The following is a 15,754-nucleotide window of genomic DNA, read 5'->3' on the forward strand; positions in this document are numbered from 1 at the left end:
AAAGATAATAAGCCACACAAATCAGTTGCAAAATTCTTAGGATTACAGCCACTTTTTTAAAAAAAAAGTTATATTAACACAGAGGGAGATTGTGATCCCACTGTATAGAGCGCTGGTGAGACCACATTTGGAATACAGTGTTCAGTTCTGGAGACCTCACCTACAAAAAGATATGGATAAAATTGAACAGGCTACAAAAATGGTGGAAGGTCTTAAGCATAAAACATATCAGGAAAGACGTAATAAACTCAATCTGTAGAGTGTGGAGGACAGAAGGGAAAGGGGGGACATGATCGAAACATTTAAATATGTTAAAGGGTTAAATAAGGTTCAGGAGGGAAGTGTTTTTAATAGGAAAGTGAACCCAAGAACAAGGAGGCACAATCTGAGGTTAGTTGGGGGAAAGATGAAGGTTTTGGCTATGTAAGTCATGATGTCAGTAGGTGGTCTAATAGGGAGTTGTTTAAGAGGGATGGTTTGCATCCATCATACAGAGGTACCCAGGTACTCGGTGAGGAATTCAGAACTTTTTTGGACAGGCATTTAAACTAGGTAAAGGGGACAGAGATGTAACTGATGTGGGTGATTTCTGTCCCCGACCAATGAGGATAAAGCAGTTTTTGGAAGCTTATGAAAAGGGAGCTGCAAATGAAATAGATGTAGTTGTTGATGATAAGGGGCAAACTAATAATGAAAATAATGTTCTTCGGGTAATGTGCACGAATGCTCGAAGCTTGAGCAAAAGGTATCAGGAAAGACTTAATGAACTCAATCTGTATAGTCTGGAGGACAGAAGGAAAAGGGGGGACATGATCGAAACATTTAAATATATTAAAGGGTTAAATAAGGTCCAGGTGGGAAGTGTTTTTAATAGGAAAGTGAACACAAGAACAAGGGGACACAATCTGAAGTTAGTTGGGGGTAAGATCAAAAGCAACATGAGAAAATATTATTTTACTGAAAGAGTAGTAGATCCTTGGAACAAACTTCCAGCAGACGTGGTAGATAAATCCACAGTAACTGAATTTAAACATGGCTGGGATAAACATATATCCATCCTAAGATAAAATACAGAAAATAGTATAAGGGCAGACTAGATGGACCATGGGGTCTTTTTCTGCCGTCAGACTTCTATGTTTCTATGTTTCTAAGATCAGAAGCAACGTGAGAAAATATTATTTTACTGAAAGAGTAGTAGATGCTTGGAACAAACTTCCAGCAGACATGGTTAGTAAATCCACAGTAACTGAATTTATTTATTTAATTATTTATTAGATTTGTATGCTGCCCCTCTCCATAGAATTTAAACATGCCTGGGATAAACATATATCCATCATAAGATATAAGATAGTATAAAGGCAGACTAGATGAATCATGAGGTCTTTTTCTGCCGTCAATCTTCTATATTTCTGTTTTTTGTTACAAGTGTGCCTGACAATAAGCTCAGTTTTATAGCAGACCCTAAAGTTGCACTACTAGTTTGCCTGAAATGTGTTACTTTCACGAGCTTAGAGACCATAGACCTTGTCCCTTTCTGTTGCCAAGCCAAAGTACATATTAGCTGAAATAATTTGTCTGACCCTGTCCAGAATGTTTTGAGTGAATTTCCTTGAAGCAATCGCCTATCCCGTTTTCCTAAAGCGGTGCGCACTAAATAAACAGAGCATGTCCACACTACCTTGTCAAACACACTCCCTTCTTTCTTAGTTTGGCAGGGGCTCACTTCAGCTGACTTTAAAATAACAAGAGTTCTGATGTTTCCCAAAAGTTGGTAGCTACCAGAAACAGCCACCGTCATGATTCAGTTCTACAGAGGAATCATTGAGTCTGTCATCTGCACCTCTATAACTGTCTGGTTTGGTGCTGCAACCCAACAGGACCGACACAGACTTCAGAGGAGAATCAGAACTGCAGAAAAAACAATTGCTGCCAATCTGCCTTCCATTGAGGACCTGTATACTGCACGAGTCAAAAAGAGGGCGGGGAAAATATTTACTGACCCCTCACATCCTGGACACAAATTGTTTCAACTCCTACCCTCAAAACGTCGCTACAGAGCACTGCACACCAAGACAACTAGACACAAGAACAGTTTTTTACCGAACGCCATCACTCTACTAAACAAATAATTCCCTCAACACTGTCAGACTTTCTACTAAATCTGCACTTCTATTCTACTAGTTTTTCTCATCATTCCTATCACCCATTTCCTCCCATGTTGACTGTATGACTGTAACTTGTTGCGTATATCCTAAGATTTTTATTAATATTGCTTCTTCATTGCTTATTTGACCCCTATGACAATCATTAAGTGTTGTACCACATGATTCTTGACAAATGTATATTTTATTTTATGTACGTTGAGAGCATATGCACCAAGACAAATTCCTTGTGTGTCCAATCACACTTGGCCAATAAAAATTCTATTCTATTCTATTATATCCTAAGATTTTTATTAATATTGCTTCTTCATTGCTTATTTGACCCCTATGACAATCATTAAGTGTTGTACCACATGATTCTTGACAAATGTATATTTTATTTTATGTACGCTGAGAGCATATGCACCAAGACAAATTCCTTGTGTGTCCAATCACACTTGGCCAATAAAAATTCTATTCTATTCTATTCTATTCTATTATAATCATAATGACAACAACAAAATAACTTTTTGCACATTATTATTTTCTCTCGGGCCTCCCCACCATGCCAGAATTATGCCTGCTGTTTTCATTTTGAATCATTTGTTGTCTGGATAGAAAGGAAAACTAAAAAAAGAATTATCCAGGTAAGAAAATCAGAAGGCCTCAGATTGAGTATTTTAAGTCCTATATAGAGAGGGCAGGGGGGACAGAAATTCAAGTTAATTACACCTGCCATCCTGTAGGAAAAGGGAATAACTATGTTCTGAATTATTACCCAAGGCTCAAAAAGGAAAGCGGGGCGTTTTGGGTTTGTTTTTTTCCCCCTAGTTTGGAAGAGAACACGCTGCAAACCATTCACCGAATAATGTGTTTAAAATCATGCTCTCGCCCTCCCACCGCTAACATTTCTCAGTCTCTCCCCACCCTCAGCAAAATGTTCTGAAACAACCCAACAGGACCGACACAGACTTCAGAGGATAATCAGAATTGCAGAAAAAACAATTGCTGTCAATCTGCCTTCCATTGAGGACCTGTATACTGCACGAGTCAAAAAGAGGGCGGGTAAAATATTTACTGACCCCTCACATCCTGGACACAAATTGTTTCAACTCCTACCCTCAAAACGTCGCTACAGAGTACTGCACAACAAGACAACTAGACACAAGAACAGTTTTTTCCCGAACACCATCACTCTACTAAACAAATAATTCCCTCAAAACTGTCAGACTTTCTACTAAATCTGCACTTCTATTCTACTAGTTTTTCTCATCATTCCTATCACCCATTTCCTCCCATGTTGACTGTATGACTGTAACTTGTTGCGTATATCCTAAGATTTTTATTAATATTGCTTCTTCATTGCTTATTTGACCCCTATGACAATCATTAAGTGTTGTATCACATGATTCTTGACAAATGTATATTTTATTTTATGTACGTTGAGAGCATATGCACCAAGACAAATTCCTTGTGTGTCCAATCACACTTGGCCAATAAAAATTCTATTCTATTCTATTCTATTTATGCCAGATCGGCTTATCCGAACTGCGAGTTACAAGAGAGCAAAACAACCCCAATGTACAGCATCTCAATTTCAAACACTGTCAGTCGGCCGATTGCCAGTGGAACTCATTGCCACTTTGAGAGGGCAAAATCTGAATTTTGACAAATCTTTGCAAGATCAGAGGCTGCTTCAGGTTACTCTTGAGAATGATAAATGGGGATGAGGCGCTTAAGGCCACCACATAAACAGGGACGAGGAGGTTAAGGCCACCACATAAATGGGGACAAGGAATTTAAGACCACCACATAAACGGGGCTGAAGAGTTTCAGACCACCACAGCTAAGGTGGCCGCCCAATACTATTTGGGCATCTTGACCCACCCACCCCTAATTCCCCCAGCAAAGTTGTCCATCCCACCAACACCCCCCCCAACTCCCTGCCCCAAATCCGGGGGGGGGTTGAATTGACCCACCCAAAAGGTGCAGCCCACAATCCATCACACCCAAACAAACACACACCCCAAAAAAGCAGGTGGCATATTATTTACCTTTTCTCTTTATTTTGCTTTCTGGATTTGTGCAACAACCCTATGAGTACCACCGCGGCTCGGATCCCTGCCCTGTTGGACCGCATCCTGTGGGAAGTTTCTGACATGGCCAAGGAAAAAAGGGGGGTGTTTCTTCCCAGCGCCCCCCCAAAAAAGGGCTCTTCAAGACGGCCAGGCAAGCGCAGCCCTGCCTCTCTCCGGCGCGCCTTCTCCTTCTTCCCTTCCTTTACGCGCTCCTCTTCTCCGGCTTTGGTTAATCCGGGCACCGCCGGGAGGGAGAAGAAGGTGGCGCTCAGGTGCGACTTGGGGACTCCGGTGACCTTCGGGGTCACACCTGGCCAAGCTGTCCTTCAGCCGCGCCGGCTTGGGAGGCTGCCGGATGGGAAGGGCTCGCCCGCCGCCCCGCCAAAGATCCTCGCCCGGAGTGCGTTGCGCGCTGCCTCGGGGCACCCCGGTGCGCCCGCCCCGGCGCGCTCTTCCAGGCGGCGGGGGCGCTGGGCTTTCCCTCGCCTTGCCTTCCTTCCTCCCCGGCAGATCGCGCTCCGCGGAGAGCAGCGGCGGCGCTCCTCGGCAAAGCAAGGCAGGCCGGCCGGCGAGGGATCCGGCAAAGCTCAGAAATGACGAGACCGTTTTGGCACTGGAAGACCCAGCCCGCCCTGCCTCTCTCCGCCTGCCCCCCCTCCCCGCCAACCCCCGAAGTGGCTTCTCGACCGATTGACAGGAGATCCCTGAATTCACCCCGGGATTGTTGGGGGTTTGGGGGTGGGTTCTGTTTGCAAAAGAAGGGGGAAACCGCTACAACTTGAGAGGCTGGGGGAAAACAAAGGTGGGTATGATGAAAGAGTTGGTTGCTTGCCTTTCTTCCTTCTCTTTCCCTCCTGCCTTTCCCATCTTTCTCCTTCCTCCCTTCCTTCCTTCCTTCCTCCCTCCTCCCTTTCCCATCTTTCTCCTTGCTTGCTTCCTTCCTTCCTTCTCTCCTTGCTGCCTCCCTTCCCTCTCCTCCTCCTTTTCCCACTTTTCTCCTTCCTTCCTTCTTTCCTCCTCCCTTTCCCACCTTTATCCTTCCTTTCCTCCTCCCTCCCCCTTCCCATCTCCATTTCCCACTTTTCTCCTTCCTTCCTTCTTTCCTCCTCCTGCCCTTCTTTATCCTTCCTTTCTTCCTTCCTTCTCCTTCCCATCTCCCTTTCCCACTTTTCTCCTTCCTTCCTTCTTTCCTTCATTGCCTTCCCTTCCCTCCTCCTCTTCCCACTTTTCTCGTTCCTTCCTTCTTTCCTCCTCCTGCTCACCTTTATCCTTCCTTTCTTCCTTCCTTCTCCTTCCCTCCCCCCTTTCCCACTTTTCTCCTTCCTCCCTACTTTCCTTCCTTCCTCTTCTTGCTTTCTTTCTCTTTCTTCCTTTCCTTCCTTTCCTCTCACTCACCTTCTCTTCCTTCCCTGTCTTTTTTTCTTTTCTCTCTCTTCTTTCCTCCCTATCTTTATTTCCATTTCTTCCCTTCTTTCTCTTTCCTTTTTTCTCTCCTTCACTCCTTTATTCCTTTTCTATCTTTTATTTTATTTTTATTTTTCTTTCATTATCACTCCTTTCCTTTTCCTTCGTTTTTTCATTTCGTCTTCCTTTCTTTCTCTCCCTCCCTCCTTTTCCACCATCATCACTATTTTTTACAAGATCTTCCCTTCGTTAATTGCATGCAAAATGGGTAAGCGGTTTGCCTGTGTTCCTGCCATCAAGCTAACCACAGCAGCTGCAATTAATGTTTTGTATAAAATAAACTTGCTTCCCTGCTCCCACCAATCTCTTAGCAAATGACATTTATTGATTGTCCTCGGAGATTAGAAGCATTTAAGAGTATAATACGGAAAGAAGGGCTCGGTTTGGAGTCATCTGGCAGCTATATAGCAGAGATCAATTTATCTGGGCAGGGTGGAAAGTGGTAGCTGATTCTTGCACCATCTGGAGGCTGAATTGAAGTGGGCAGGGATGGGCAGCAGGCAGGACGGGTGGAACGCAGTTCCACCGGTGGAAATAAAGCTGCATGTCCAGCTCCAGCTGACCGGCCGGCAGTCACTTCCTGGATTACTGGTCTTGTAACTCTCCCTCCGCTTTCCAATATTTTTAAATCCCACCCCTCCCATCCTCCTCCTCCTCCTCGGAAAGCAGCAGAGAGACCAGCACCGGCAGGAGTTGCAGGGGGCCCATTTCCTCCCCATTTTCTCAACAGCTGATCAACACCTGTTCGCTTAGCTACCCAACCTGAGGCAGGGGGCCACCAAGGAAGGAGAGTGGGAACAAGCAAATTGTCACCCCAGCGAGCGACACTGGTGATGTTGTAAGTCGAGGACTTAACAGTTCACTTGAACAATGATGATCGTTCAAGCCACTCCCACCTGGTCACATGGCCAGCAAGCCACTCCTACCCAGTCATATGACCAGCAAGCCACACCCACCAATTAAGCCACACCAACAATGTGGTAGTAAAAGTTTGGGCTGCCCATTACTGGAAATGGGCAAAGCATTTTTCAAAAAAGAAAACTTTAAGCCACCATTTACATTATTCCAAAAAAGTTGTGCCATGACAAAGCAGAGATTTTCACACATTAAATACATTACCTCATAATGAATGAATCAAAAGCTCACTTTAAATTGACTGGCACTATCTACGCGGGGTTTCATTCATTGCCAGCTACAAATGCCAGAGTCCTGGATCTAAACTAGAGCCAATGCAACTCAATTCTAGAATGCTTTGTCCCTCCTTCCCACTAGACTTTGTGACATCATCAATCAGATAATCCGATTGGCCCCACATAGCCATATATCATCACAGCAGAGATGGACAATTTCCTGAAAGCTTCATTCTATCACAATCTAAACAGTATTTTTTAACCTTAATCAATTTAAGACATTTGGACTCCCAGAATTCACCACATGATCTTTATGAATTTAGTTTTCAATTTTATTTTGGAAGCAAAATGGGAAAAGAGGCTACATTTCCCATATTATTTGAAGTTATTCTTAAAGTCACCCAAGTTTTTCAATTGAATTAAATGTTTTAGGTCAGCTTTTTATAAACTATAGGGTGAGAATAGGAACTTAAATATACTGCTCAAAAAAAATAAAGGGAATGCTCAAAGAACACATCCTAGATCTGAATGAATGAAATATTCTCATTGAATCCTTTGTTCTGTACAAAGTTGAATGTGCACAACAGCCTGTGAAATTGATTGTCAGTCAATGTTGCTTCCTAAGTGGACAGTTTGATTTCACAGAAGTTTGATTTACTTGGAGTTATATTGTGTTAAGTGTTTTCCTTTTATTTTTTGAAGCAGTGTATATGTTCTGTCGGGCTCTCTGGTAGACTCCCCCCCAAAATTCACAGGTACAAATTTCAGACACACACACGTTTCAAAATTCAAAACAATGTTCTTTATAATGAAAATTCACTTAACCTAAGCCCTCTTTTGATATAGCAAAGAGCACTCGTCTCCAAACAAATTGATAATTTGTACAAGTCCCTTATCAGTTCTGTTATGCTTATCTTGCAGCTGTGAGGCAATTCACAGTCCTTCTTTGTTCACAAAGTGAAACACACTTTGTTCTGGGTTAGTTTCAAAGCGGAGAAAAATCAGCACACAAAAGGTCAAAGTCAGCAAAGCGGTCATGAAACACAACAATCAGATAATCCTCCACAATGGCCAAACCCACAGGCTGCTATTTATAGCAGTCTCACTAATTACCACAGCCCCACCCAACCACAGGTGGCTTCATTTTCTTTGATAATAATCTCTCAGTTGTTGCTGCCTATGCATCGCTCTCCGCATGCGTGGCTGTATCATTAACTCTTGTTCTGAATCCAAGGAGGAGCTAGATAATTGATCTCCTTCTGAGCTGTCTGCCACACTCTCCTCCTCCTTGTCACTCATGTCTTCTTGGTCAGAGGAGCCTTCATCAGCAGATTCCACCAGGGCAAAACAGGCCTGCAGCATGTGGATGTCTCCCCCACATCCACAGTCCTTGGGGCAGGAGCTGGGCCAGATCTAACCACAACAGTATGTAGCATGCATGCAGTCTGAATCCTGCAGTTTAGGATTGCAACTATACACTGCTTGTTCCAATATACAGAGGCATATTATGCAAAGAAAAAAAATCAATTCAGAGGATAAATATCTTTCCAAAGCTGAAACATTTTTTTTCCTGACACACAAGCTGGCAATATCCATTTTCAATGTTTTTTTTTCTGAATTTTCAGATTATTTTGTATGTCTCAAAAGAACACAAATATCTAGAAAAACCAATGAGTATAATTTGAAGTATTTTGAGTACTGTATTTGTAACCTTTAGCTGAACCTCTTAATTTCTTCTCCAATGATTCCCAGATTTCAAATAGATCAAAGCCAATCATTTGATAGGGGGAATTAATCTTAATTTTAAATCTAAATGAAACTCATCTTTCATGTAGCAGCTAAAAGCATCTTCCATTGTGGATTATGACTGGACCTCCATAAACTATCTATTTTAATATATTCTAACTACTCTTTACAGTATAAATAATAATTATAAACTTGGTATTTGTCCTGTCTCCTCCTTTATTACCTTCAGGGGGTGAGTTGGATAGACGGATAATTAGATAGATATGAGAAAGATGGGGGGGGAGAGAGAGAGAGATAGTGGATGGATGGACGGACAGACAGATGGACGGACAGACTGGATGTAAGAGATGAAGTCCTTTTTGTATTATTCAAAGTCAATTACATATAAGGAGGTGCTTTTTCTGTTATTCTACAGCAGTGATTCTCAAATAGTGGAGCAGACCCCCCTTCGGGGGCGCGGAGCAATGCCAGGGAGGTGACCCCAGGGAATGTGCTTTTTTTGCTGCAGGGAGTAAGGGTTTTTGCACCGAATAATAGCACACAGCACAGAGCAGGAGATATGAAATGCAGATAACAAACCTTCATTCCTCCACTCGAAACAGAATATCCTACGAAAATAGACTAACAATCCTGGGTCTAGAAAGCCTAGAACTACGGCGCCTAAAACACGATTTAAGTATAGCCCACAAGATCATATGCTGCAACGTCCTACCGGTCAATGACCACTTCAGCTTCAACCACAACAACACAAGATTCAAACTTAATACGAACCGCTCCAAACTTGACTGTAAAAAATATGACTTTAACAATCGAGTTGTCGAAGCATGGAACTCATTACCAGACTCAATAGTGTCAACCCCTAACCCCCAACATTTCTCCCTTAGGCTATCCACGATTGACCTCTCCAGGTTCCTAAAAGGCCAGTAAGGGGCGTACATAAGTGCACGAGTGTGCCTTTCGTCCCCTGTCCAATCGTCTTTCCTTTATCTCCTTTATCATGTATATTTTCTTCCTCTCATATATCTTCTCTTCTATTTTCTTTTATCCTTATATATATTACTTCATGTTTATTTTCTTCCTATGTATTTGTGTATTGGACAAATGAATAAAATAAAATAAAATAAAAGAAACCCTTAAGAGACACCATGGAAAAATATTTAACAGGGATGAAAAGAAAGGAGGAGAGAGACGGAGATAATGAGACAAACGTAAGGCTTCCAAAGGCTAAGACAAGGAAATATGACAAAGCATATGTAGTGCTTGGCTTCACTGTGATTATGGTGGGAGACGAGGAAAAACCGATATGTTTACTGTGTCTAAAAATGTTGGCAGTTGACAGCATGAAGCGAAATAAGGCGTCACTTAAACACATTACACCCCAATCATGCTGATAAGCTGTTTGAGTTTTTTTCAGTGAAAACAGGCCGAATACTGCACACAATTGTCCCAGTGGAGAGTTGGGGGCGTGCGAAATGTTTACCTCTTACTGAGGGAGCAGGGCAAAACAGAAAATAATTGAGAAACACTGGTCTACAGAGAGGGAATGCATGGGATCCAATTTTGGGGTAGGAGGTTAAGTTTATTCATAAAGTTTATTAATTTTCGGTCTCCTTTTTGTTGTGGTTGGCTCTGGCCCAGCTCCTGCCCTTGGGAATGTAGAGGTGGAGGCAGGGGAAACGTCAACATGTCCTAGGCCTGTTTTGTTGCCGGCAGAGTCAGGGAGTGCAGTTTCCTCGGACGAAGAAGGTGGGGGTGACTTGGAAGAGGGGGGCTTGGCACATAGCCCAGGAAGCCATTCACCATTATCTTCGGTCAATTCGGATGACAAAGTGTTAGACCCACGCAGGTGCAGACTTATGCATCGAAGAGACCAATTGTGGAAATATTACAGGAGATAAGAGAGGCCACCTGTGTTTGGGTGGGGCTCCAGTAATTAGAGCTGCTGCTATAAATGGCAGCGTGCTAGTTTGGCCGTTGTGGAAGGTTATCTGATCGCAGTTCTTCAGGATCGTGCCTCGCTGTTTTTGAACTTTGTTTGTGGATTTTTCACACCTTTGACACCAAAGCAGAGTAAAGTGTGTGTGTGTTTCACTTTGTGGGAAGAAGGAGGGCTGTGACGTTTCTTCACAGCTACTAGCTAAGTACTTAAGCACTGATTAAGGGACTTGTATAGGTTGTTTTGGGGAAGAGTGCTCTTTGCAAAAAGGTGCTTTGTTTCTTTTGAATTTTGTGAAAAAGGACATTGTTTTAAACTTTCAAATGTGTGTGTGTCTGAAATTTGTACACGTGAATTTTCAGGAGGCTTCTACCAGAGAGCCCGGCAGAACACTTTGCAAAAACAATAATACAATAAATAAATAAGTAATCCTGCATTGTTACATCATTGCATCTTCTTTCTTTTCTTTTCTTTTTTGAGTTACCTCACATTTTATATATTTGGACATGTACTGATATTATATTATTACATTAGCTAAAATACTTATAGTTTTCTATATACATATTTACATGTTATGTTTCTATTTTAACTCTTTATTTTTACTTTTGTTTTTCTATGCTTGATCCAATGGCACCACTTATTCCATATTTCAAAATACTCTGAGTCTTTCTGGTCTCGCAAGTCAATTGTTAACCTGGGGGGGCTTTCCAATTTTTGGATAGACTTATTACATACATGTTTATACTATCCACATATCCGAACTCGAGACTTTTAAAACCATTAAAATGACTGTAAAAGCATAAACTGACTAAACCAGTAAAATCCAATCCACGTTACAAACATAAACCATCCCCAGCTCTAACCCAATGAAAATATAATGTGAAATCAATAAAAAACAAAACACAGAATCCAGCTAAGTACTATTCAATTGTAATGATCCATTGGAAGAAAAGTGTTTATTGCTCTCTGAAATGACCACAAAACAGGGACTGCTCACAGCTCACGGATAGGATCTTCTATATCGCTTGTGCGGCTATGGAAAAGTTCTGCCTTTAGATCTTAATTTGTGTATATTTTGAAGGGAGGGCAGGGACCCCTGTTTTACTCCTGAGTAGTTTGGGCGAACCGAACTTGCACAATTTGGGTTCGTACCGAATTTTGTGCCGTTCGTGACACCGAACCTGAACCCGAAATTTTTTTAAACTTCGAGCAAAGTTCGGGTTCGCTCAAACACCGCGAAATGACGACGGCCGGGAAGAGAGTGGGGAATCCCATCCTGGCATTCCCCAACTCCTTTTGCTTGCTGCACTGCAAGCAAAAGGAGCTAGGAATTCCGAGGGCAGAGCTTTGACTTCACGTATACTTCTTCCTGACCTCCCTTTACTTGCTTGGAAGAGAGGGCAGAAGCATTGCTGGTTCTATAGTATAATGGTTAGCACTCTGGGCTTTGAATCCAACGATCTGGGTTCAAATCTTGGTGGAACCTCCTTTTTTTAAAAAAATATTATTTATTATTTATTATTTATTTATTTATATTATTAATTTATTTATTATTTATTATTTATTATTTATTATTTATTATTTATTATTTATTATTTATTATTTATTATTTATTATTTATTATTATTATTTATTATTTATTATTTATTATTTATTATTTATTATTTATTATTTATTATTTATTATTTATTATTTATTATTTATTATTTATTATTTATTATTTATTATATTATTATTATTTATTATTTATTATTTATTTATTATTATCATCATTATCATCATCATGCTTCTTTATATAATAAAAGGGGTTTGGGTCCTTTTAATGCTTTCTTAGTGGGAAAAAAAGAAAGCATTAAAAGGACCCTCCAGCTCTTTGGGGGCAAAAGGGAACCTTCCCGATGTGCCCATGGAAATAATTAATAAATGATGATGATGATGATGATGATGATGATGATGATAAATAAAAAAATTAAAATTAAAAAAAAAATAAAAAAGGAGGTTCCACCAAGATTTGAACCCAGATCACTGGATTCAAAGTCCAGAGTGCTAACCATTATACAATAGAACCAGCAATGCTTTTGCCCTCTCTTCTAAGCAAACAAAGGGAGGTCCTTTCAGCAAAAGGAGCTGGGAAATCCCACAATGGGATTCCATGGGCGGAGCTTCGACATCACAGAGTGTTCGGGTTCGGGTTCGGCGAACTCACCTGAAACTCCACAGCAAGTTCAGCCGAACTCGCCAAACCAGAACACCTTTGGGTTCGCCTATCACTACTCCAGAGGTGTTTGGGTGGGAAGACAGTGTTCCAGAGCAATGAGAGCTGACTCCTGGAGCTGGGGTGGCGCAGTAGTTAGAGTGCATCACTGCAGGCTACTTTAGCTAACTGCTAGCTGTATTTCAGCGGTTCAAATCTCACCACCGGCTCCAGTTTGACTCAGACTTCCAGCCTTCCGAGGGAGGTAAAATGAGGATCCAGATTGTTGGGGGCAATATGCTGATTCTGTAAACCGCTTAGGGAGGGCTGTAAAAGCACAATGGAGTGGTATATGAGTCTAAGTGCTATTGGTATTGCTATTATCCTTATGTACACTGAGAGCATATGCACCAAGACAAGTTCCTTGTGTGTTCAATCATACTTGGCCAATAAAAATTCTATTCTATTCTATTCTATTATTTTTATTTTTCATATTTTTAATAAAACTTTCTTTCATTGTTGGTTTATGGCTGGAACACCTTAAACTCCTTATTATTATATATATATATATATATATTTTATTGGTTTTGCACATTTGAAAATAACATAAAACAAACATAAAACAGTGCACAGTGCATGTGCCCATCACCCGACTGACAATACCCACCACCACCAATTGCGGGGGTTTCAAATATTTACTAGTTTATGTTCTTTTATTTCCTTAGCTCTAATTTGCATTTGTTTACTATTCAAAAATGTGACGAAAATGTGAAAAATAAACTCCAATCACTCTTAAACTCCTTATTCTACACCACTATAAACTGAAATACATTTAATTTAATGTATTCTAAACCACTCTTTATAAATAATAACTGTGGCCTTACTACTTTGAAGAACCAGTGAAATCCTCTAATATGAACACGCTTGGGTTGTGAGTTTCATTTTTGAAAAAACCCATAGCATTTATAGCATGGACTCGTTTATTCATCTCCCACCAGCTTTCAGCTACGATCTTGGCCAAAGTAATGTTAATTATTAACAGGGAAGAACGAGGTGCCCAGCAAAGTCCACAGAAAATGTATTTGCAGAGAAGCCCCTCCCTCGAAAAAATGACTCACATAAACACACAACAGAGGATAACTGTAGATCTCTGCCCTCTTCTGAGCCACTGTTCAAGGACAGTCCATTCTCTGTCCAAAGGTGACCCTCTAAATCATTAGAGCTGAAATGGATTTTCAGGAGTATGGGGCACACCTCGAAAACTCTGAACAGCAGCACTTCAGTGGCCTGATTTTTTTTTTAAAAAAAAAGATGCTCAGACACAGCAAAGGAGCATTAAAAATAAGCTAATGAATAAGTACTAAAACAATCGATGTTCTGGTTATTATTTCAAAAATCACTTAAAAACTAAACAAGAAAGAATATTATGTGAAGAAATCTTAGCTCTCCCTTGTGAGTTGAGCAGTGGAGAAATTGGATGGAGGGAGGGAGGGGGGGAGAGAGAGAAATGATAGAGAGAGAGAGATGATAAACAGATAGGTAGAAAAGAGAGAAAGAGAGAGAGAGAGAGAGAAGAGAGAGAAAGATGAAAGATAGCCAGATAGAGATAGAAGTTAGATAGAATAGATAAAAGAGAGAGAGATATTAGATAGAGAGAGAGACAGACAGACAGACAGACAGACAGACAGAGATAGAAGATAGATAGAATAGATAGGAGAGAAAAAGAGATAGATTAGATAGATAGATAGATAGATAGATAGATAGATAGATAGATAGATAGATATGATAGATACAATAAATACAATACATACAATAAATAGTAGATTGACAGACAATAATTGGATGGATGGATGGATGGATGGATGGATGGATGGATGGATGGATGGATGGATGGATGGATGGATGGATGGATGGATGGATCTATTGAATAATTCACAGTTCCTTAGGTCCCCAAGCCTGATGGGACAACTAGGTTTTGAGGGACCTTCAAAAAGTTAATAAGGATGAGGGCAGTCTCCCTTCAGGAGGAAGGATATTCCACAGAATAGGTGCCAGAGCAGAGAAGCCCCTGCATCTAAGACCCACCAAGGCTCCCAAGGCATCAGACCCATAGCATGCCCTCTATGCTGAATTTGATAGGATGGGCAGATGTAATCAGGAGAGGTAGTCTGCAAATGACTGTAAATATAGCCATGTTGCCGAGCACCCAAATATTGGTCACGTAACCAGGGAAAGGGCTGACCATTGGATCTTTCAATCCAGGTCACAAGTCCTCTTTTTCAGATTGCTTATAAATTTGAACAGTTGCTAAGGGACCAATCCTAAGTGTACAAGAAATGTCGAATTAAGGAAATGATGGTAAATCCAGCTGGATCAATCCAGCAATTGGCCTCCTCCTTCATCTTATTCCTACAAGTGGTCAATGTGACAGTATCAAGGTTTTTAATTATTAAGGTTAGATAATTAAATTAACGTGACAGTATCAAGGTAAGATGATTAGGGGACAGGAAGCTAAAACGTATGAAGAACGGCTGCAGAAACTGGGTATGTCTAGTTTAATCAAAAGAAGGACCAGGGAAGACGTGATAGCAGTGTTCCAATATCTCAGGGGTTCCCACAAAGAAGAGGGGGTCAAGCTATTCTCCAAAGTACCTGAAGGTAGAACAAGAAGCAATGGGTGGAAACTAAACAAGGAGAGAAGTAACTTAGAACAAAGGAGAAATTTCCTGACAGTCAGAACGGTTGATCAGTGGAACAGCTTGCGTCCAGAAGTTGTGAATGCCCCAACAGTGGAAGTTTTTAAAAATACAATAGAACTGCAAAAAATATTAAATATAATGAAATATTAGATACGAACGGTAAACTCAAAAGTAGGGGAAGAATTAATAATACAAAATATAAATATAGATTGGTGGACATACCTACAAATTCAATCTAGATATAAAAAGGATATGGAACAATCAGGTATAGAAGAATTACCCAACCACTAGATAAACTATTGACAGGCCCGGAAGAAAAAGCAATATATAAAATATATAAATATCTGATGGAATATGAAAGACCAG

The 15,754-nt window shown here is 40.8% G+C and overlaps 1 protein-coding gene across 1 annotated transcript in view; it reads right to left on the reverse strand.

The window, feature by feature from the left end:
• RAP1GAP2 (RAP1 GTPase activating protein 2) overlaps nt 1–4,544 on the reverse strand; it is a 263,765-nt gene extending 259,221 nt beyond the window's left edge. Inside the window, exon 1 of the mRNA XM_070735240.1 lies at nt 4,196–4,544. Coding sequence (XP_070591341.1) covers nt 4,196–4,302 — 107 coding nt within the window. The 5' untranslated portion in view covers nt 4,303–4,544. The remainder of the gene's footprint in view (nt 1–4,195) is intronic.
• Between the last annotated feature and the right edge of the window lie 11,210 nt (nt 4,545–15,754).

The sequence above is a fragment of the Erythrolamprus reginae genome, chromosome 1 (assembly GCF_031021105.1).
Source record: "Erythrolamprus reginae isolate rEryReg1 chromosome 1, rEryReg1.hap1, whole genome shotgun sequence".
Taxonomy (NCBI): domain Eukaryota; kingdom Metazoa; phylum Chordata; class Lepidosauria; order Squamata; family Dipsadidae; genus Erythrolamprus; species Erythrolamprus reginae.